We start from the raw sequence: 23,128 nt of genomic DNA on the forward strand, positions 1-23,128 counted from the left end.
TTCTCACACCTCAGTACCTAAAGTTAGACTCCTACATCAAAATGTGCACAAATATATGCAGCCTGATTTTTATAAGTGCTGAATACCTGCAGCTCCCACTCATTTCAATGGGTATTTCCTTCAGTGAAGGAAAATCTTTCAATAATTTTTAAAATTAAAAATGTTCATACAAATACACCCATTGAAAGACATGAAGTGTTTTTATGTGATTTTCTAGCTTTGCTATCAGAATGCAAACTGATGAGAATCACGCCAGACATTCACTCATTCCAAATTAATCTGTATTAGAAATCAATGTAAAGACCGTAGTACATGTTGTGTAAAGCCATTCTGAAATAATGAGAGAAAAACAGATTGCTTATTGATGTGCAGGGTAAACAGATTATCATTATGTTGTAGACTCTTCACAGAGGATGGAAAGAAACCAGCTTCACAGTGATGCCCCAACTAATCTCTCACCTGAAACACTTGGTCATCTGTTTCTGACTCTCCTGTACTATTACAGTTGACTACCAGTAAGTCATTAGGTGTTTCCATGCTGACATCATGGTCAACTCCATTTTCTTCCATTACAGGGCAGCCTGGAAAAGTCACAGTACTTTAATTCAGCCTCCCATCCAGGATGTACTTTTACCTCATCCTATAGGTCACTGCATTTATTTTTTATTATTTTTAAATGTAGATCTTATGAACTTAGGAAAAGCCTCATCCCATTTGAAATCAATGGCAAACCTCCCATTGCCTTGCATGGGACTGTGAGATAGCCCTTACTTCATAAGGTGCCAAAACCGGACATATCTTTATTCAGTTCTCACCCAAGAAAAATGTCAATTGATTTCTACAGGATCATGGATAGGCTCTTACTGCAAAAAGTTTTGCTTTAGTAAGACTGGCAGATTTTAATCCATTGTTTGTGCATATATGTAGTTTTATACAAAAAGTGACCATATACATTTATATAATTAATGCCTTTCATCCAGAGGGATCACGAAAACACTCTATAAAAATTTCACTACTGGATTTTTTTACAATGAACACACAAGAATTGCTTCACCCATCTCTGACATGCAGCCAACTCTGGAGTAATTTTAGAGTAATACTTAACAACAGTGTCAGAATGAAGGCAAACGTCTATTCTGTTAATTTACCAGGGGCATTTTTAGGCAGGAAGAGTGCAGTTACCCAAACTGGAATTTGGCCAGGACCAAGGATGAACAGAAAAAGTGCCAGAGGCTTTTAGAACTTCAGTTGTACCTCTAATTCCACAGAAGGCACCCCCAGCAGCAGTTTCCCAGAACACAACATTCAAGCATACAAAGAGAAGTGATACCTACCACTTTCTGCAGGACCTAAGTTTTGCCTGGATTGAGCACTTTTTATCTTATGCAATGACCGATAGAACACCAAGTGAGTTAATTCATCACATATGTTAAAGTGTACCACACACCATGAAATATACATGGCATAAAACAAGGCCATCTTTGTAGAAGAAATTTTAATTTTGGTATCCTGATTTTTTCCAGAGTTTTTCCCCTCAAATAATTTTCTCTTAATAAGAAAAAGTATTCCACGGTATTTAGCTTGCATATTGTACAAGCTTTACACATTCCATCAGTTTCAACCGTGCAGCTGATAAATTGCCGTAACTGGACCTATTTGGCTTTGCCTTTCAGCCTCTATTTCAGGGGTCGGCAGCCTTTCAGAAGTGGTGGGCCGAGTCTTCATTTATTCACTCTAATTTAAAGTTTCGCGTGCCAGGCATACATTTTAATGTTTTTAGAAGGTCTCTTTCTATAAGTCTATAATTAACTAAACTATTGTTGTATGTAAAGTAAATAAGTTTTTTAAAATGTTTAAGAAACTTCATTTAAAATTAAATTAAAATGCAGAGCCCCCTGGACCAGTGGCCAGGACCCGGGCAGTGTGAGTGCCACTGAAAATCAGCTCGTGTGCCGCCTTCGGCACGTGTGCCATAGGTTGCCTACCCCTGCTCTATTTCCTTCATCAGCAGAGCTTCCAAGTTCCATCAAGTTAGCTGGTAAATTATTTGAGCAGACATATTCAGCCTGTGAAGCACACAAGTTCGTCTGGCTAAGCCACATGAGATGGATGGAAAAGGAAAGCCTGACCTATTTGGCTTTTGGAGCTAGTGAATCATCCTTCAGAGATAAATTCTTCCAATGCATTTGAACAACATTCCAACTTCAAACATTCATATCTTTAAATTCATTTAACCTAGCTTCATCAAACTTGGATTTTTTTAAATTCTCAATAACTATACAAAATGACAGGTTCCTAATTTCTAGTATCTGCCATGTTTAAACCAGATCACAGAGGGAAAGCATTCCCCCCCCTCAACTCTCCCATATCTCCAAAATATTTGAAAACAGTTAGCTTAAACGTTCAAAATAATTTCACTTGTGGGGCTGAGACCAAACATGGAAAGTTTCAGCCACAGATATGAAGAATATCAAGAGCAACAGAAAAAATTGATTGGAAATTGAATTTTATTATTGAATGTATTATTAATCTCTCTAATAAAAATAGTAAAATAGGGTATTTTAGTCTAAGCAATACAATTTAGCCTTTTGAGAAAAATTAAGTGCACTGTCTGCACAATGGCTTTCCAGAGATGTAATTTTAATATCTCATTTAGGAGTAAATATTTAATAATAGATTACAAAATAATAGTTGCTATTATGTTCTTCCATTCAGACAGTTCAGTTATACACATGTTGAAGATTTTGTCTGGGTCAACTAGTATACCCAAATACCACTAGTATACTCCCTTTGATGCAGCATTTACAAATCTGGAGTAAAGCTACTAAATATATCTGGATTCTTTAAAATATATCTGGATTATTTAATATATACATTTATTTTATATTATACATTTTATAGAATGTTGAGAATGAAGTTCTATTTTCATATTGGTTCCTCTATCGGCCTTTTTGTGTGTGTATGAATGAATTTAATGTTTCTGTAGTGCTGGATTGAAAGCAGAGCTCTCTGCAGGTGTGTCAGATAGGTACCGCACAAACATTTGCAGTACCCTGCCAATAGGCCTCAGCTCCACCTTGTAGGGGTAGAAGTTTATAGCCAATGACTATGTCTACAGTATGAAATTTTAAAATTTACCACTGTTGCTATCACTGGTTCAGTTCTATAGATACAAACACCGGCATGTGGAAGTGCGAGCATAGGCAAGGTGTTGACTGGGATCAGCGTTTTAAACACTGAGAAATATATACCTGTTCTGAGAAGGGTTACATAACATGAGACTTAAAATAATAGCTACCACCTAGAATCCAGTTGTATGCTAGTTATCCCAGTGAAGCTGAACCACTGTAGCTTTGATGAGACTTTTTAGTGAAGGGGAAAAAAAGCCTAGGGTAGACAGAGACAATGCCCATTCAGTCCTTTATTACTCTCATGAGACTATGGTCACCAATAGCAGTGGTTCTTTTAGTCTGTTTATGTTCTTGCCAACTACTTTAGAGACTAACAAATTTATTAGAGCATAAGCTTTCGTGGACTACAGCCCACTTCTTCGGATGCATATAGAATGGAACATATAATGAGGAGATATATATACACACATACAGAGAGCATAAACAGGTGGGAGTTGTCTTACCAACTCTGAGAGGCCAATTAATTAAGAGAAAAAAAAAAAACTTTTGAAGTGATAATCAAGCTAGCCGAGTACAGACAGTGTGATAAGAAGTGTGAGAGTACTTACAAGGGGAGATAGAGTCAACGTTTGTAATGGCTCAGCCATTCCCAGTCCTTATTCAAACCGGAGTTGATTGTGTCTAGTTTGCATATCAATTCTAGCTCTGCAGTCTCTCTTTGGAGTCTGTTTTTGAAGTTTTTCTGTTGTAATATAGCCACCAGTGGGAGAACACTTTAACCTGTCTGGTCATTCAGTGACAGACCTGCGGGTGGCTATATTACAACAGAAAAACTTCAAAAACAGACTCCAAAGAGAGACTGCAGAGCTAGAATTGATATGCAAACTAGACACAATCAACTCCGGTTTGAATAAGGACTGGGAATGGCTGAGCCATTACAAACGTTGACTCTATCTCCCCTTGTAAGTACTCTCACACTTCTTATCACACTGTCTGTACTCGGCTAGCTTGATTATCACTTCAAAAGTTTTTTTTTTTTCTCTTAATTAATTGGCCTCTCAGAGTTGGTAAGACAACTCCCACCTGTTTATGCTCTCTGTATGTGTGTATATATATCTCCTCATTATATGTTCCATTCTATATGCATCCGAAGAAGTGGGCTGTAGTCCACGAAAGCTTATGCTCTAATAAATTTGTTAGTCTCTAAGGTGCCACAAGTACTCCTGTTCTTCTTTTTGCGGATACAGACTAACACGGCTGTTACTCTGAAACTTGCCAACTACTTTGCGATCAGCAAACTTATTTTGTGTAGGACACCAAACTCTACAGAGGGACTGGGAACCAGCAAGATGGAGGTGAATTTTTTCCTCTTTACAGACCAGTTAACCCTCAGCAAACTACAGCTCTGAGACTAGTACTGTGACCAGAACACACTATCCAATATTTTTATAAGAAGCTCTTACTGTAGTCAGAACATTATTTTTAAAAATTTTATGATAGATTTATTAAATTTTTTTCAACCAGAATATTTTATAATTTATTTTGTGTATTTTCTTTTTTCCAACACTTCAGAAATTTATATGACATTTTTAGGTATCGATTAATAGAAACAGTAACCTGGACATAGCAAGCAATGGTTCCCAATGTGTGGCAGTTCCAGACTGAAGTGACTTTAAGTTCTCTTACCAAGTCTTGCTCCTGTTTTCCATAGATCTATTATTGTGAGGCCTCCTACTGAAGGCAGTGAAAGAGAGGACCCTAAATGCAGATGGGAGCATTCTCATGACTACAGTATTTTAGTTATAGAAGAAAACTAAGTTGCAAAAGGGACAGGTTATTCCACTGCTCTGGCAGATAAGCATGCTTTGCACAAGAAGCATACACTGAAAAAACAGAAGGGGATTTGCAAAAATACAAAGACACTTCTTGAAATCTGTACCTGGAGTCATACAAAGGTACAATCAAATTTGATGTGTACAATTTCATATTTTCTGGTACCAATAAGAGAAGTTATGATGAGTAAATACCTTACTGTTGATCTTATTTCCATCTTATGATAGGAAAAAAATGAGTTTTAAAGAAGTTAATTATGTCTAGGGCCCTACCAAATTCATGGCCATGAAAATCTGGTCTTGTGTGTGTTTTTACCCTATACTATAAAGATTTCACAGGGGAGACCAGTGTTTCGCAAATTTGGGGTCCAGACCCAAAAGGGAGTTGCAGGGGGGGGGGTTCATGGTATTGCCACTCTTACTGCTGTGCTGACTTCAGAGCTGGCCAGCAGGAGAATGGCGGCTGTTGGCCAAGCACACAGCTCTGAAGGCAGTTCCCCACCAGCAGCAGTGCAGAAGTATGAGTGGCAATACCATACTATGCCACTCTTGCTGCTGCCTTCAGAACTGGGTGGCCAGACAGTGGCAGCTACTGATTGAGGGCCCAGCTCTGCAAGCAGCAGCACAGAAGTAAGGGTGGCAATACCATACTATGCCATCCTTACTTCTTCGCTGCTGCTGGTGGTGGTTCTGCCTTCAGAACTGGGCTCCTGGCCATCAGCCGCCACTCTCCAGCTACTCAGCTCTGAAAGCAGTGCCTCCACAAACAGCACCAAGGGTAGCAGTACAGCAACACCCCTCCTCTCCCTCAAAAAAGCCTTTTTGGGTCAGGACCCCCTATAATTACAACACCGTGAAATTTCAGATCTAAACAACTGAAATCATGAAATTTATGATTTTTAGAATCCTATGACTGTGAAATTGACCAAAATGGACCATGAATTTGGTAGGGCCTTAGTTATGTCATACTCAAGGAATCCATAGCAATATCATCCCCAATTTTCCATGAAAATAGTGCTGAATTAGGAGAAACTTTGAGACAGACACACAGCCTCGATGCAATTAAATGCCCCTTCAAAAGAAGTATGTTTTATGAGACATTTCTACATCAACTAAATCATTAATGATGGGTATCAGTGATAGTAAAGTAATTGAGCATATTCAATAGTCATGGCTTCTTGAATGAAAATGAGTTACATTGGCCACACACATATTTTTAATGTATGACCAAAATTTTCTTAATCTTTGTTGTGAGGGGAGCTAAGAAAAACTCAGAGTAACTGCTGACCCACTTATATAGTGCTTTTCATGTTATTTCTATAAACTATAGTAATTATTCAGTAGGCTTTTTAAAAAATTGTGGAAAAGCTATTGCTTAGTGTCTTTCTGCAATTATAAACTAGGTGTACATATTACAGATCAAAAAAACAACAAAAAAGCATTTACATCGATTACACTTGCAAGACGTCGATTTTTTAAAACTGTATTTCTGAAGAAAGCATATAAATCTTACTAATTTAAAACACCAAGACAACCCTTCCTTCTCCATCAGGTTACCCGTAGAACCACCACACATTATAGACAGATACAGCTACTCACTTATAGTGAGGCCATAACTAACCGTTAACAAGATGCAAAAGGAATCAAACAGATGCAAAGTATCCAGCCAAACATCTTTTTCCAAAATACTGAATTCACTTATAAGTACAGTACTTTTTTAAAATCCACCAAATTTGATTTTAATAAAACTTTATTTTTAGATGTTATGTTACATGAACATTAAGGTTCACCAAATCACATCAGTAAATCATCAACAGTGAACAAGTACATGAAACATACCCAAATCGTATATGCCAGTAACTCAGTATCTCCTAGAGAATTGTACAGGATGTGTGCATACATGTTTATATGCATACATCCCAGAGGCTGTGTCACCAACTCTACCAGCACAATTTGTAGAGGGAAATGTCAAACATGATGAATGGACCTGTAAATGTCTCACTGACATATACAGCAGAAGCCTTCCGCTTCAAAAGGAAGAAGGCAGTGGGATCTAGGCTTGATACCCACTCTTCCATCTCCCCATGGGCCTTAACCTGAACCCTTAATCTCTTACCCCCCCCAAGGGGTACAGTCGGTCACGTCCTGACTCCAGGGAGCACAGCAGGTCCTGTCCAGACCGGCCCCCCCCTCCGACAGGCAGCGGGTCCTGTCCTAACTACCCCTCTCCCTCCCCTCACTGGGGGCAGCGGTCCTGTCCTAACTACCCCTCTCCCCTCCCCTGTCCGTCCCCACACTGAGGGGCTGCCGGCCGGGTCCAGCCAGGGCTCTGCTGTCCACCCCCCCAGGCTGGAGGCGAGGCAGGGCAGCGGCTCTACCTCTCCTTACGCCGGGCGGCGAGCAGCGCGGGCGGCCGCCCTGCCAGGACCTCCCGGGGGCAGAGCAGGCCCCCGCCATGTTGGCCCCGCAGAACAATAGCCCCGGGGGGCTGCCCCCCTCCTCCGCGGCGCCGCCCCGCAGCCCCCTGGCAGGTCTGGGAGCCAGAACGCCCCGCGCGCGGTGGGGGTGGGGAGGGCAGACTGGGCGCGGCTCCTCCCGCCTCGGCTGCCGCGAACCCTGCAGGGGAGTCAGGGAAGCGGAGAGAAAATTCAGAACGAGTCTACTCAACCTCGTCTTGGCTCTCGCAGGCACCACCATGGAGACAGCCGTATAGCGCAGGCGCAGCAACGCACTCCCTACCGTGTGGTGTGGTCCCCATGGGCCACCGTACAACCCGGAAATAATGGCCCCCAAAAGCTCTTACTGAAGCTGACAGGTGGTACGGGGAAGAAGTCGCTACCCGCCTGTGAGGCGGCGCATGGCATATTGGGAGTTGTGGCCTCTCGCGCTATGCATGCTGGGATTTGTAGTCTCGGGACACCTCGTTGACTGCCCCGTGGGCCGCGCTGCATGCTGGGACTGGTAGTTTCCATGGAGCCTGCCGTAATGAAGGTTGGGGGGTCTCTGCATTTGCCTCACAGGCTGCAGCGTGGGTGCGTGTGCGAGTAGCTCCCATTCTCACGCAGCCAGGAACTGGTGGGCGGAGCGTCCAGCGCGGCTTGACAGAGGGAGCGGCTCCGGACCCTTAAGAGCAGCCCCCACTAATCGCTGGCGGAATGCTCGATCTGTACTGCTGCTCCGGACTGATTGACTGCGGCTCCGAGACACGTGCTTTCTCTGCTCCGCTGGCTGGGGAGAGAGAGCTCAGGGCCGGCTCCAGCCTCCTGTCCTGCACCCCGTGTCAGTCCTCAGCTGGGCACAGACGCACACACACAGCCCCGGCCCAGCCTCGCCCTCTCCGACCCAATGGCCCAGCTCCAGGCTCGGTTCTTCACCGAGAACCACAAGTGAGTGTGGGGTGGCCTAACTGCCCGGGGGGGGGGGCAAGGGAAACGCGGACAGGAACGATACTGATGGGCGATGCTCATCCTAAGCGGTCACACACCATGTGCAGGCCACCACCGCGGCAGGGTGGGTGGGAAGGGGAGCAACTAGAAGAAGGGAAATTGAGGCTACTGCTACACGGTCAAATCTTACTGGGGTGGGTGGATGGTTTGTAGTGTTGGTTGGTTGGGGAGGATAGATTTATTTACTTAATCTTTCCTGGCAAACAACATTCCCTAACAAAACTCCATAAACTCCTACAAGTTAATTGAAAATATCTGTGAGTGCCTCCATAAAATCTGTAATCAAGATTTACACAGTGGCCTGCCTTTTGCTTCCACTGAAGTCAGAGGCATCCTCTCTGATTTTAGGGGGAATGGGATCAGGGCCATAATTAATCTAAGCGTTGGCAAATGTACAACTGTAAGGGGTGGGGCTTTAGCAACTCTTTTAATATTCACTCATTTTCTGTACTTTTCCCCGTGCCACTGGCTTCTCTACCAGCTGGATTTCGCTTGGATCGAGATGAATTTGGAGATACTATAGTGTATATTACGAGCTATTGTATTTGTGAATGTTAGAGAGGAAGTTTCAAAAAAGGTGAAAAAAAGTGTTCCTGGTTCTTGCTTGGCTACACACGAGTTGAACTTCAGAAAATCTAACCAAAGGGAGCCTAAACTATACAGTATAATGAGATTAGGATGGGTAGGATTCTTGAAACAAGTGCAAATAAAGTATGTGTCCATTCAAACTGCAAAGTGTTTAAACCCCTCACTTGCAAAAAGAGCTGTATCACAGACTTTTAAATAATATGCTTATTTTGTACCTGTTGAGCTGTGAGTTTCAGCACTTCTCAATAAGTAAATTCCTATTTTCTTCCCTCTAGATATGTAGTAGATGATGTTCCATTCTCTATCCCAGCAGCCTCTGAAATTGCTGACCTCAGTAACATCATCAATAAATTGCTGCAAGCTAAACATGGTATGTATTTGGAAGATGATTTACCTCTTTTAGAAAAAGGAATACTTTAAAAAAAAAATAGAAACTTATGAAGAGATTTTAAATACTTTAGTAAGTGTGTAAACTATAGGGGCTTAAAATACAAAGGTTCCACTCCTGCAAAGACTTATGAACATGCGTACAGCAAAGCATACAAGACTCGTCAAGATTCCTTGGTTGGAAAAACAATTGTTTTCACAGTTGGGCAAAATTCTCCTTTCAAATTTTCATAGAGGATCTTACCTCCCTTATTGTTCTTACTTGTCTTATAGTATCTTTAACAGTTTCTAGGCATCGTACATGATTATTAAAAATATAGCCCTTGATTCTGCATTCAGATCCATGCAGATGGATCCTTATGCCCACAACGATGTACTGTATGTGTATGCAGTATGGTGTCTATGCTGGCAAAGCTATACTGGCATAGCCCCCTAGCGTAGAAATGGTTTACACCAAGAGAGAGTTCTTATGTCAGTGTAGGAACATCCCCTCCCCAAACAATTTTAGCTGCATTGGCAAAAGCACTCTTCCGGGTATGGGTTTTTTCCACAGTGCTGACCGACATAGCTATGGCAATATAACTTTGTAGACCAAGCCAGAGTTTGATTGAAGTCAGTGGAACCATACACAAGTACTGGTCTCCTTGCACAGGACTGATCGCATGAATGTTTGGGGGAAATCAAGAGTGTAAAACCCATAAGCAGTCCTGCCCTTTGTGTTTTTAAAAATAAAAAAAGAGACATACCTGGTGCGTCAATCTCACCATTACTTTGTTCTCACTTGGCTCTTATCTACCTTTTGTCTGGCTACATATTTAGATTGCAAGCTTTTTGGGGAAGGGACTGTTCCCAGCCCCCCATTCTATTTAAAGTACTTATCACATTGGAATCCTGATAGTTCCCTATAGGCACTATTGCAATGCTAACAATAAAAATCATTTTGTCTAGATCATCCAACTAAAGTGAAAGAGGAAAAAAAAGAAATAGAAACAAAAATTTTAATTCAGTTGACTGACTAAAACCTTGCAGTGTTATTTGAAACTCACCTGACTCTTTCCCTGGTGAGCAATTAGGGGAGGCAAATTCTAAAGGTTGGTACCTGGGACTTTGGTTAGTCAACGACAGAGATGCTCCAGCAGACAGAAGTGGAGGTATAACTGGGTCTCAGCCCATGTAAAACTTTAAAAGTTGTTGTTCACTTCTCAAATTGCAACCAAAATTGAAGAGGTAACACCTTAGAAGCCTGGAGTCCTGGCTCCAGAGATGCTACTTATAGAAACTTAGGTGCTGTTTTCTCCAAGGGATCCTTTGGATCAAGATCTGCCCTCAGTTAAATCTGTGTAATCCCTTTTAGATAATGTGGTTGAACAGTTGTAACTGGGAGAAGAAGCAACAGAGTGCATGCATCCTACGAAGTGGGCATTCACCCACGAAAGCTTATGCTCCAATACATCTGTTAGTCTTAAAGGTGCCAGAGGACTCTCTGTTGCTTTTTACAGATCCAGACTAACACGGCTACCCCTCTGATACTTGGGAGAAGAAGGTGGCCCCTGAATTTGTTTTAACTAAATTTAGTTTCAGTCCCTAAAATTTGCTCTTTTTTCTGGATTGTGTAAGTTAAGACTTGCAATTTAAACATTGTTTCTTGTTTGTCTTAGAGGACCACAAATATGTGGAGTTTGATTTCCTTGTCAAGGGCCAGTTCTTGCGTATGTCACTGGTCAAACACATGGAAGCGGAAAACATCTCAACAGTAAGTCATACACACTTTCTGTGGCCCACACTGTAGGATGATGGGATTTAAAGATCCCGACCTAGACCATTTAATTAGATACAGATTTTAAATTTGATCTGATTTACAGTTCTGATTAGGAAAGTTCTCTATATTCCATGTATTTTTCTCCCTTAGTATTCCTTTGCCTTTCTGATGAAGCCCAAGTAATTTCCCTTATTTTCCTCTGAAGACCCTGCATTATTCTTTTGCCCATGGAGGATTCACCAAGACTTGCTTTGGAGCCTGAAAGTGCTCCTAATGATTACAGTTTGCTATTGAGCAACCTGAGACACTTCCTTCTCCTGTTGTCTGGTTTCATACAGTTCTGGAGGGTCCCATTTTGGTCACCATCAATGTACTTTTGTCTCCTGCTTTGCTAGTCTGTAGTCAGTGGCCCTATGTGGGTCAAATGATATGAAGTGTTATAGACACTCCACTACTAAGCATGATAAGCATAGTGCGGAAAACCTAGAAAAGAAAAGGAACAACATTTACTTTGGAAATCATCTGTAGCTACTTTTAAACACTGTATTAGTAGTAATTTGATAAGCCAATAGGTAGCGTTGATCAGTAGTGATGTACTTGTACTCATTCGCCAAGAGCCCAATCCTGCAAACACTTAAGCATGTGTGTAACTTTAATCATGTGAGTAGGCCCATTGACTTCAATAGGACTGCTCACCTAAGTAAAATTACACACATTCTTAAGAGTTTGCAGCATTGGGACCTTAATTATGAATCTTTGTGCTGTGCGCCCTGATGCATTGCTACCATCTGCCTTCTGTTCAGTTATGCATATGCTTGCCTGTCAAGGAGTTAGGGCTACCTGAATCCCCATTTGCAGTAGCAGCTCAATTTCTAAGGCAGAGTAGAGCGCACACAGTCGTGTGGAAGGTAGGGGACTCCGGCTTGTGTAGTTGATACCTTTGTCTTGCCAATTGATACCACTGCTCGGAGTGGTTGGGAACTACTGTACTAGATCATTGTGATTGTTTATTTAAAAAGAAAAAGCACACTGATGGGCTTCTTGTCTTTTGAGAGTTTAGGAGGAAGTGGTGGAAATAGAATATGTGGAGAAGTACACTGCACCTCAACCTGAGGAATGCATGTTCCACGACGACTGGATCAGTTCTATTGAAGCTACGGAAGAATGGTATCGCAGACCCACTAAGCCCGTCATAAGTTTCCATCTTGGTTTCTCCCACTGTCTGTAGCTGATTCCATAGTTATTTATTGGTACTTCTCTTTAACATAGTTTTCTTCCCATTCTATATTTCTCTTTTCCTTTAAATGACTTTTCTACCTTTAAAATCAATTGTTTATATGCAGGCCATATGTCTGAGAAATTAGCTGAAGTTTGAGCTCCTCCATGCTACCTTGACAGTAACTTTAACCCAAGTAGGAAGGTACCATGCATAAGAGGATGAGATTTGCTCCTGGTATGAGTTAGATTTGATGAGTCGCACTGATGATATTATCTCCTTTAATAATACAATAACATCTTGCTGTCTTTTTACATTTATTTCTAACATTTCAATATTTTATACTTCAAATATTAATTCCAAGTTATTACTGTAGTTTCAAAACCCTTATCTGGAGTGCTTTTAAAGACACTACTTGTCTTTTCTACTATAGTAGAACCTTAGAGTTACCAACACTTTAGGAATGGAGGTTGTTTGTAACTCTGAAAAAAACATTATGGTTGTTCTTTCAAAAGTTTACAACTTAACATTGACTTAATGCAGCTTTGAAACTTTACTATGAAGAGGAAAAATGCTGCTTCACTTTTTTTTTTTAGTAATCTACGTTTAATAGTACTGTACTGTATTTACTATTTCTTTTTCCGTCTCTCTATTGATTACACTGAGACTCCCCCATTTATTAATGGATTGAAAATGCTTTGCTAATCAGTGTAAAGAATTTATTGTAATTATAATTTTTCTTTGGTTGATCTTAAATTAGACATGAGACTTCAGCATTTAATTTACCAGAATGATCAATATTCTCACTTCTCTCTCCTGTATACCTTGTCTAGAAATCCACAGCTAATTCATTCCTTAAGAAAGTTTGTTTTGAACCTATTAAAATCTAAATTTGATCCAGTTTTTGCAAACAAGTTAAATTTTAATGTTAACTTTTTTTATTTCAAAGAGGACTAAGATTTACATAAAGGAGATGTTTTATTTATTCATGTCTCTCAACTGGTTATCATACTAATAGTTTTGAAGTTCCTAATTGAAAAGATCTCCCATGATGCACCATTGGCTTTAAAAAATGTTTCAATATCTGCATCCCCTAGGATCTTGACTGGCTCTTATGATCAGACTTCTCGAATCTGGTCTTTAGAAGGAAAATCCATCATGACAATTGCTGGGCACACAGAGGTGGTGAAAGATGTGACATGGGTGAAAAAAGGTCAGTACACCTTATACTGGTTGGGAGTGGGGCTAGAGCAATTTACTGGAAAACATACAGGTTCAATTGCCAACCTAAACGTTACAGCTATTGTAAGCACTGCTTGTAATAGATTAGAAATGAAAGAATTGAGTAAAATCCCTCATGATAAAATACTTTTTAAACAAACTCCAGTATTTTCTAATAACTATTTAAATATTCCAAGTTAATCTTCATTAGTATTTGTACATTTAAATCTGTGATATACCGGACCCTCGCTAGAACACGTGTCTATATAGAGTGAATTCACACAACACGGTTGCGGCCATGGATCCCAAATTTAATTACTTTAATTGCAATTCATTTTAACGCAGTACCACGCATGGATCCCAAATCCCACATTCTAGCTACGGTCTGGTGTATTTACATGAATCTCTCAATTTGTATTGGGTCACTGTGTAAATTTTTAAAATCTTAATCTTGCTTCCTCTAAAAGGATTTTTAGAAAGACTTCCTTAATTGGATTTGTATGTTGGCACTTTCTTCCTTCCTTAGATAGTTTGTCATGCCTGCTACTCAGTGCCTCTCTGGATCAGACTATCCTGCTGTGGGAGTGGAATGTAGAGAGGAACAAAGTGAAAGCCCTTCACTGTTGTAGAGGACATGCTGGAAGTGTGGACTCTATAGCAGTTGACTGCACAAGAACTAAAGTGAGTTACTTGCAGATGATCTGTGTTGAGCTAGTGAGTTGTGGATTCTGTGTTGCTTATTTATGTGTAAAAATCACATTTTTTTGTCCTCCGCATGTGAATTGGTCATATGTTGTCAAGTGCATACAATCTGTATAAACCTATGTATTAATTGTGGATACCAAAGCACTTATAAATTGGTGATAGCCTTGCATTCGACGTAATGGAAGTAATGTGCTGTATTGAAAAGAAAAGATACATAAAACCCTTAATATTGCACAAAAAGCTGAAGATGATTTTGGTAGCATTTTTGCCTAGTTTTACAACATTTTGAGCAGAAAGATGACTTTCTGTGGCTTATGTGAACTAACTGGATTTTACATAATCTTTTTAATAAAAAGTTTCTGTTCATCTAGTTCTGCAGTGGATCTTGGGATAAGATGTTAAAGATCTGGTCTGCAGGTAAGATTAATATTTTATGAATGCTTTGCCTGAGATTTTTGGCTCTAATTGAGAGTTTTAAAATTTAATGATCTGGAATGACTGAAACTTCTGAATAGATTTTATTTTAACCATTTTAAATGGGTATTATGTTTTAATTTTTCACTTTTGAAGTTTTTATATATATATATATAAAATACATTATTCAGTTATACCAGAAACTCTTATTTTGACGTGTTACTGCTTTTATACATTTTCCATTTCTGAGAATAAAATGCATATTCTTGTGGGTCCCCCCCCCCCCCCACTTAAATATAGTTGCCTATAGTGGGGCAGAGCAACAAGCTGTCTCAGGCCATCCAGCTTAAGGTTGGGAGGCTGCCAACTCCAAGGGTGGGGCTGGTAGCAGGGGGTGGGGAGGTCCAGACCCACCCTACTCCACCGGATCCTAACCATGGGCCCTGACTATGGCAGAACCCTCCAGCACTGGGTCAGCAGGGATCCCACTGAAACACACTGACCTACTTTGGCAAACTACTCTGGTAGTGCCCCAGGGCTACTTCCTACTGTACCTCCATCTCCTGGGGTTCCTCCTTCTCCTCTGGGTATGTGGCCAGCGGCACCCCTTCAGGGTCCTCGGCACTGTAGAGCTCCGTCTCGGGCACAGGGCTCAGCAGCAGGCAAGAGACATCTGCTCCCTTCTCCGGCTCTCACCCAACTGAACTGCAGGGCCTGCCATTTAAACTTCCTGTCCCGCCCTTCTGGTTCTGGGGAGGGGGAGGGAGGTCGTGGCTTGCCTGGATCCACCTACCAGGGGATGGGGAACGGATCAGTCTCAGAGGGAGGCCACGCCTCCTCACTATAGTCATTTATTATGGTGCAACAGTAACTGTGCCAAGAGTTCAGTTTTAAAAATTTAACTTCTGGTTTTTCTGCGATAATGGACACTGTTACTTAAAACAGATTAAAGACCCCAGTCTGCACTGACATAATGTGGCAGACCTCTGCACAGATTTAATTACAGGGTCATGGCGTAAACTTAATTTAAACACTTAGATTTCACGTATAACTGCCAACTGGGTGTCTTTTTTCCAAATACTATCTACAGATTTTAGCATTCAATAGGCTTGTACAGTTTGTAGTTTTTAATATGGACACTTTAAGAAGTTGTGGACTCTTTTCCTAATCTTCTTTTATAGGCATCATGACTTGAGGGACAATAAATTGACTAAACTGATCCTGATCTGGTGACATAAAATAACATACAGTCCTTCGCTAGCTAGTTGGATGCCTCCTTTCAAAATGCTCATTTACATTTATATATAAATGTGTAAATTAAAATATAGAGTGACTGTGTACAGAATATAGGATGGATTTAGATAGTTTTTTCCATGAAAGAAGGATGGTCTTGTAGAGGAATTCATCTAGGATGTGGAAGATCTGAGTAAATTTATTTGTGCGTAAATTCCTCAGCTGTAAAATGGGAATAATAATACTGATCTAATTGACAGGAGTGTTGAGGATTAAATTTATGTTTGGCAGGCAGTTGGATACTGTGGTGATGGGGGGGGGGGGGGGGGCATGTAAGAAGTACTTAGCTGGGAATGCATCCCAAACCCTTCTAAATCAAGCTTGACTTTCTTTCCATCATAGTGCCTACAGATGAAGAGGATGAAATAGAGGAAGCAGCAAACAGACCAAGGAAGAAGCAGAAAATTGAACAGCTTGGACTAACCAGGGTAAGAAGTGGTCAGGATTTATGTAGAACCTCAGCTGAAAAGCATGGAAATGAAAAATATTTTCCCTTTTTGATAAATACGTGTAGGGGGAAATTTCTAATGAAATATCTGAAAATTAATCTACATACATTTATTTGGTGAAATAATGTTTTTTTTTCTACAATAACTAAGCCACTATTTTTCTGATCTTAATACTTTATTTAATTTCTAGACTCCCATTACAACTCTTTCTGGCCATACTGAAGCCATCTCCTCTGTGCTGTGGTCAGATGCTGAAGAAATTTGTAGTGCATCATGGGATCATACAATTAAAATATGGGATGTGGAGACAGGAGGTCTCAAATCAACTTTGGTGAGATTTGTTTACATGTTGTACATTAAAACTTTTCACCAAATTCTCACTGGTGTAACTCCAGTTCAGTTTGAATTTAGAATTTGTACAAGAGTAGCTCCTAACTTATGAATTCTTTTCTTATGCAGACTGGAAACAAAGTATTTAATTCTATCTCCTACTCACCTCTGTGTCGGCGTCTAGCATCTGGGAGTACTGACAGACACATTAGATTATGGGATCCCCGCACTAAAGGTGAGCAAAAGTGAATGTGTGGGTAACACAAATGACTTTTCAAATTCATGTGTGTTGAGAGAAGGGGGTACATCTTAACACATTTCATAAGTTATACACACACAAACTTTGGTATTTGTCTGTAACTGTTTCCTAACTGGGGAGCTAGACGATTTTAACCAAAAATTAACAGGAGCAGTGGGGACAGGGAAAGCTGTATGAACCCGGATCCTTTCCACATTCCATTGCAAAAATGCTCCCATGACTGTGTAAAGTGATGAGAAACTATCCTCATTCCCTCCCTGCTCTTAGTGAGCCTTGTTTCAGCTGACCACAGCAGTAGCTTATTTAATTGGCTATTTTAAGTACTATTGCTTTTTGCCTTTTGAGGCATGACTTTTTCATTCTTAATAACTTTCATTCCTTAGACGGTAACTTGGAAAACAAATCCAATTCTTCTCTTTTAAAGACATTTCTTTTTTAGTGAATTTTGAAAGCTGCCCTGCTAACAGCCTTGAAATCTAAGGTCACTTTTATCAGTGGGTTAAATGCCACTGTTTGTCAGGGTGCCTAAACCCTGAATAGGGGAGACCATCTGTAGAAGTGAAAAAGTAGCTGGTTACATGTCTGATCAAACTTTGTACTCCTTACAAGTCTGAAATGACTGCCAATCATTGCAGTTCATGATATAGAGAGACTGCCACACATCATAAGCCAGACAGGAATGTCTTTTTAGCCACTACAAACCAGGCCAGATTTGAACCAATAATCTAGAGATAAAAGCAGGGGCGGCTCCAGGCACCAGCGCACCAAGCGCGTGCCTGGGGCAGCAAGCCGCGGGGGGGCGGCCTGCCGGTCGCTGTAGGGGCGGCAGTCAGCGAGCCTTCGGCGGCATGCCTGCGGGAGGTCCGCCGGTCCCGTGGCTTCGGCGGTGGGCACGCCGAAGCCATGAGACCGGTGGACCTCCCGCAGGCATGCCGCCGAATCCACGTTCCCAGCGGACCTCCCACAGGCACGCTGCTGAAAGCCGCCTGACTGCCGTGCTTGGGGCAGCAAAATACATAGAGCTGCCCCTGGATAAAAGGCTTCATATCCCATTACTGATCCCTAGAGCCATTCAGTAATCTTCATCAAAGAAACTCTTTCAACAGTGGAAAACGTGCCTCTTTGGTAACAATAAGGTGGTTAGATTTTTGTCCTTTCTACAGGAGCTCGTGTGCATGCGTGCGTTTTAACCTCTCATGCTGTCTGGAACAATCTTATGACATGATGAGCAGGAAGAACTACCCGGCCCCCACATGTGTTAATCTTGACTGCTTCTCGTATACTGGTGGATTTTATAAATATCTTAAACTGACCTGTATACATTTCTGTAAATTGGGGTGGTGGGTTTTCATTTTCTCTGTCCCAGATGGTTCCTTGGTACTCCTCTCTTTGACCTCTCACACTGGCTGGGTGACGTCTGTGAAGTGGTCCCCCACACATGAGCAACAGCTAATCTCAGGTTCTCTAGACAACGTTGTCAAGATTTGGGACACAAGGAGGTAAATGCCATTCTTTAATATTCACAGGTAGCACGTAGAGTTTCATGTAGCCTAGTGACACAACAAAAGTATATGGGGAAGCTAAATGAAGACTCCAACTAAATTTCTGGAATCCATATGGAGATTAGAAACACCTAATAGAAGAGCGAAAAAAGCACTTGCCTTCTGCCAGCAGCTCTGTGGCTGGACGTTGAAATCAACTGCATTGACCTTCCCACCCAGGATTTCTGTGGCAATACTGCACTGGGTGAGATGACGTAGAAAGAGGTTTCCTTAATAATTTTGCTAGTGGGTTTAATTTTTTTTTTTTTTTTTTTTTTTTTTTTTTTTTTTTTTAAATCTTAGTTACGCTAGCAAGATTTTTAGGAGTATCTGTCTTCCGGAAGGAGCCTAATGTGTGTAGTTTGATTTGCTCCCCATTGTGGACATTTCATAACACGTAGCTGCAAGGAAAGGAGTAGTTTTGTGTCTGAAACAGATACTTGCAAAAGCGAGAGGTCTAGGTCAGTGTTTCTCAACCAGGGGTCCTACCCCTGGGGATATGCGAGGTCTTCCGGGGGTACATCAACTCATCTAGATATTTGCCTAGTTTTACAACAGGCTACGTAAAAAGCACTAGCAAAGTCAGAACAAACTAAAATTTCATACAGACTATGACTTGTTTATACTGCTCTATATACTATACACTGAAATGTAAGTATAATATTTATATTCCAATCAATTTAGTTTATATGATAAAAATGAGAAAGTAAGAAGTTTTTCAGTAATAGTGTGCTGTGACACTTGTATTTTTATGTCGGATTTTGTAACCAAGTAGTTTAAGTCAGGTGAAACTTGGGCATACTCAAGACAAATCAGACTCCTGAAAGGGTTACATTAGTTTGGAAAGGTTGAGAACCACTAGTCTAAAGTCAAACAACATCTGACTTGAAAGGGGTAGTGGTAGAGAAGATGAATTGGTCTAGGGTTTGATTGCATAATCAAGGCTTTAATAATAAACTATGTACCTAGTTTTTCACCTGCCTGCAATTTGTTTAATGAGATTACTATTTTTGATTTTTTCCTATGCTGAACATGGCAGGAGTAGAGCTAAAAACTCATGTGAGCTTCTTGGGGAGGTGTCTTGGACTTCATAGACTTGTGGATATCTGATGTTTGTGTTACCATGCACACTTCACAACAATAGGTCCCACAAGACTTCCCAAACACAAAAATGGTGCCCTACTCACCAGTAGCCATCTGGGGTAGTCAGCTGCCACAGAGGAGTCACCACTCTTTTTTCCGACACTGAACAGAGCTTTCATCCTGTTGGTTTGGTGCTGCAGTGTTAAGGCTAGCTCACCACAGAAGTACAGTGATTGTTTCCTCTATTCTGAGTTATGCACCTACTGTTCCTGGTGCCCCACCTTTAACAACTTTCTCTCATCAGTCCATGGCCCTAGTCAGGATCCAAAAATTGCATTTCCTGAGTGAATATAATCCTCAGATCCTGCATAAAAGCTAGCTACTCCAGGGTGGGGGCACCAAAGATTTTGTCAGTAGCTACTGCTCTGATTCTGTTGCTCTGGAGGTGCTCTCAGAACATTCTCCATGGCCTTGCCTCAGATGCTTTACAACTGCTCTTCATTAGCCTCATCAGAATCCCTTTTTATTGAGTAAGAAACAAGAGCTAAGTGTTCACCCCTGGTTTCCATTTTGCGAAAAGGAGTAGGAAATGGCACCGCTACCCAAAGCCTTATGGGAGCTTATTCCACAATTCCTCTGGGCTCCCAGAAGGCCCTTCAAAATTTCCAACAAGGCACTGCTCCAGAGCGTACCCAAAAGGCAGTGCAACGTTCTAATGGTGTAATATAGTACAAGTGTGCATGTGGGCCAAAAGAGCATGTCTTGTGTAGACATCCTGCACCACTGATGCTATCTGACTGGTCTAGTTACCAATGATCCACTTACCTAGTATAGACACAATCGTACAGAAATACATGCTAGAATCAGGAACAGCTGTTGTCTGAATTCAGTGGTGGGAAGACCAGTGTATGGCTTAATTCTGTTCTCCCCCAAGAAGTATAGTGGTAGAAGTATGGTTTTTAAATGTTACAAGATTATAGTGTGATCAAACCCAGAATTTTCTAGGAGTTAAAACTTTGTATATAATTTTACTTAATTCATGACTCTAAATGTCTATCTTATCAGTTGCAAGGCTCCTCTCTATGATTTGGCTGCTCATGAAGACAAGGTTTTGTGTGTGGAATGGACAGAAGCAGGGGTAAGAATTCGAGGAACAGGATTTTATTCCTTAAATGTGTGTTTTGGATGGGAAAGGGGCTGATGATGGTATGATTGATGTTTAATTCTAAACTAGAGAACAACAATGAACTTTTTACTATTGGATATCTCCTGTTGGTGTTCATGGATCATATTCTCCCTTTTGTTTATATGGCATGGAGGAGACCAGAAGGCCTTAATTGTAGCGGGATGGGTTAGGGTGGACTCTCTGTAGGGGAAAAGTGGTTATTCGGCATCATTACCAGATGGCCATCCCTCTCCCCGTCCATGGGGATTATATGAAAGCTCTGCACATAGCATTAGGGGGACAAGGAAGGGTGGAAGTCAGAACAGCCATTCAAGGTGGCATGTTTCTTTCTCTGGACATGGGAACTTATGATGAAAATTACTCCCGTGCTTCTCTAAGCGGCATTTTCTCCTCTGTGGCATTAGACTATGGAGGTAGCATGCACAGGCAGCTGGACCTGGCAAAGGTGTGCTGCCACTTTTGTGGCATGGGCAGGAGCATGATGTTTACCTTGGGGCCCAGCTGCATGTATCTAAGCACAACACAGGTTTTGGAGACCCCAACTCCACAGTCCCAGGGGCCCTACCTCTTAGACTAAGATGTGGCAGACCAGGGAAAGCCTTAGACATTTTCATGTAAGCTTTACCTTCCCCTAATTGGTTTTTGTAGGAGGGTAAGATATAGGCCTGTATTATTTCTGAATTTGAACCAATTAAAACGGACTATGGGGTTCACATCACCATTGTTTGTTACTCCTGACATTTAGCCCTTCAGAGGAAGAACAGAATCAGACTGCTGAGGAATAATTTTAAATATTTATTCAGCTCATGTGTGTTGCCCAGGGACAAAAATTGTGTGGATATTTACTTGGTTTGACAGTGGGCACAACTTGTTTTTCCCCATTACAGTTGCTGTTGAGTGGAGGGGCAGACAACAAGCTATATTCCTATAGATATTCAGCAACAACCTCTGATGTTGGAGCATGAAAATAAAAGGCAAGAAGATTTTAGAGGTTACTTTCCAGTAGCCCTAACCTGTTGGAAGTTTTTAGATAACGTACAGTTCAGCATCTGAAGAAAACAGCCTCCTAGAAAAACTGTCTGCTTCTACTTTGTACCAGAGAGCAGCCCTTTCTGGTTTTTGTATTATAGCAACATGTATATGTATTTATAACAGAAAGACAGAACCACCAAGCAACCTCACACTTATCTGGTCTGATATTGAAATCAAACGTTTGTCCCCTTTTCTCTCATAAGGACTATATAAAGAACATTGGAGTTTATTAAAAGTAAAGTGTTACTGAGATTGCTAGACAAATTACTCACTAAACTAAATTATTTTGTATTCACATTCTCTTTTTTATAAAGCTTTTATCTATAAAGTTCAGTATATTATGGTCTGAGCTCAAGTAGGTACTTGAGTTACACAAGTTCCAGATGCTTCAGTGCAGGCTGGAGGTGCTTATTAGCTCAAGATTCACCCCTCACCCCTGAACAACATCTGATCCTGCTTCCACTGAAAGAAATGGAATTAGGATAAGGTCCTTAATAGAGTTGTGATGCAAATTATGTCACCATTATAGTTTCAAGGTGTTCTCTATTGATTTTATTGGCAAATGGAATATTTTGGTTCCTGTCATTCATAAGTTAAGGTGGTGTAAATGTACACTTTAAAAAAATTTACTGGCTGATATTGAAAAAAAATGCTCAACTCATTAGCCAGATTAACATCCTATACAGTAATATATTAATGGAATATCCAACTGCTAAGGAAACCCTTATTGTGCAGAATAGGGTGCCTGGTCCAAACTGAAGCTCTAAGTACCAGTTGGCAAAAAGACTGCAGACAAAGCAATGTTTTATCAGATCCATTTATTGTAACTGTCTATTCTCAGCTGGATACCCCCAGGAGTTGTGTATATGATTTTTTTCTCTTACCCTCCCCCACATGAAATTAGTAAATCATCTTAATCTGGTGTCCTCTGAGTAATATTTTGTATAAAATATAAGGGTTCAACATGTGTGGGAGTTGCCTGAGAATCTCAGTACTAGAACACATTCTTCTGTAACAAAGAGCAAGTTAAGTGCTCAGATCTCGCGGTATATTTTCACATCAGCAAATAACTTGCATCAGAGAATTTTCTTTACAATTTAGTAGAAGCAATCTGTGTATTTAGCTGGGTTGAGGATGTGGCATTTAATGCACAATCAGCTTTATTTTAGAGGATATAGATCAACAATTCACCTGTTTTCTGGGGGGGAGAGGGGGAGGAAAACACAAATTTCACAAGGCTTCAATCTTGTAACAAA

The 23,128-nt window shown here is 40.9% G+C and overlaps 2 protein-coding genes across 2 annotated transcripts in view; one reads left to right on the plus strand and one right to left on the minus strand.

Annotated features, from left to right (window-relative positions):
* Positions 1-7,842, minus strand: part of CARF (calcium responsive transcription factor) — a 56,266-nt gene extending 48,424 nt beyond the window's left edge. The window contains exons 1-2 of the mRNA XM_054044589.1: positions 7,767-7,842; positions 460-581 (exon numbers count right to left, since the gene is read on the minus strand). Of these exons, the coding sequence (XP_053900564.1) occupies positions 460-581; positions 7,767-7,827 (183 nt within the window). The 5' untranslated portion in view covers positions 7,828-7,842. The remainder of the gene's footprint in view (positions 1-459; positions 582-7,766) is intronic.
* Positions 7,843-8,046: 204 nt separating this feature from the next.
* Positions 8,047-22,794, plus strand: WDR12 (WD repeat domain 12). The gene is made up of 13 exons (XM_054044637.1): positions 8,047-8,349; positions 9,273-9,367; positions 11,043-11,137; positions 12,204-12,310; positions 13,457-13,572; positions 14,107-14,261; positions 14,657-14,702; positions 16,335-16,420; positions 16,632-16,772; positions 16,901-17,006; positions 18,397-18,529; positions 20,720-20,792; positions 21,728-22,794. Exons 1-13 carry the CDS (start codon positions 8,309-8,311, stop codon positions 21,803-21,805), a joined length of 1,272 nt encoding a protein of 423 aa, XP_053900612.1. The 5' UTR covers positions 8,047-8,308; the 3' UTR covers positions 21,806-22,794.
* The last annotated feature ends 334 nt before the right edge of the window (positions 22,795-23,128 follow it).

The sequence above is a fragment of the Malaclemys terrapin genome, chromosome 11 (assembly GCF_027887155.1).
Source record: "Malaclemys terrapin pileata isolate rMalTer1 chromosome 11, rMalTer1.hap1, whole genome shotgun sequence".
NCBI classification, from domain to species: Eukaryota; Metazoa; Chordata; order Testudines; family Emydidae; genus Malaclemys; species Malaclemys terrapin.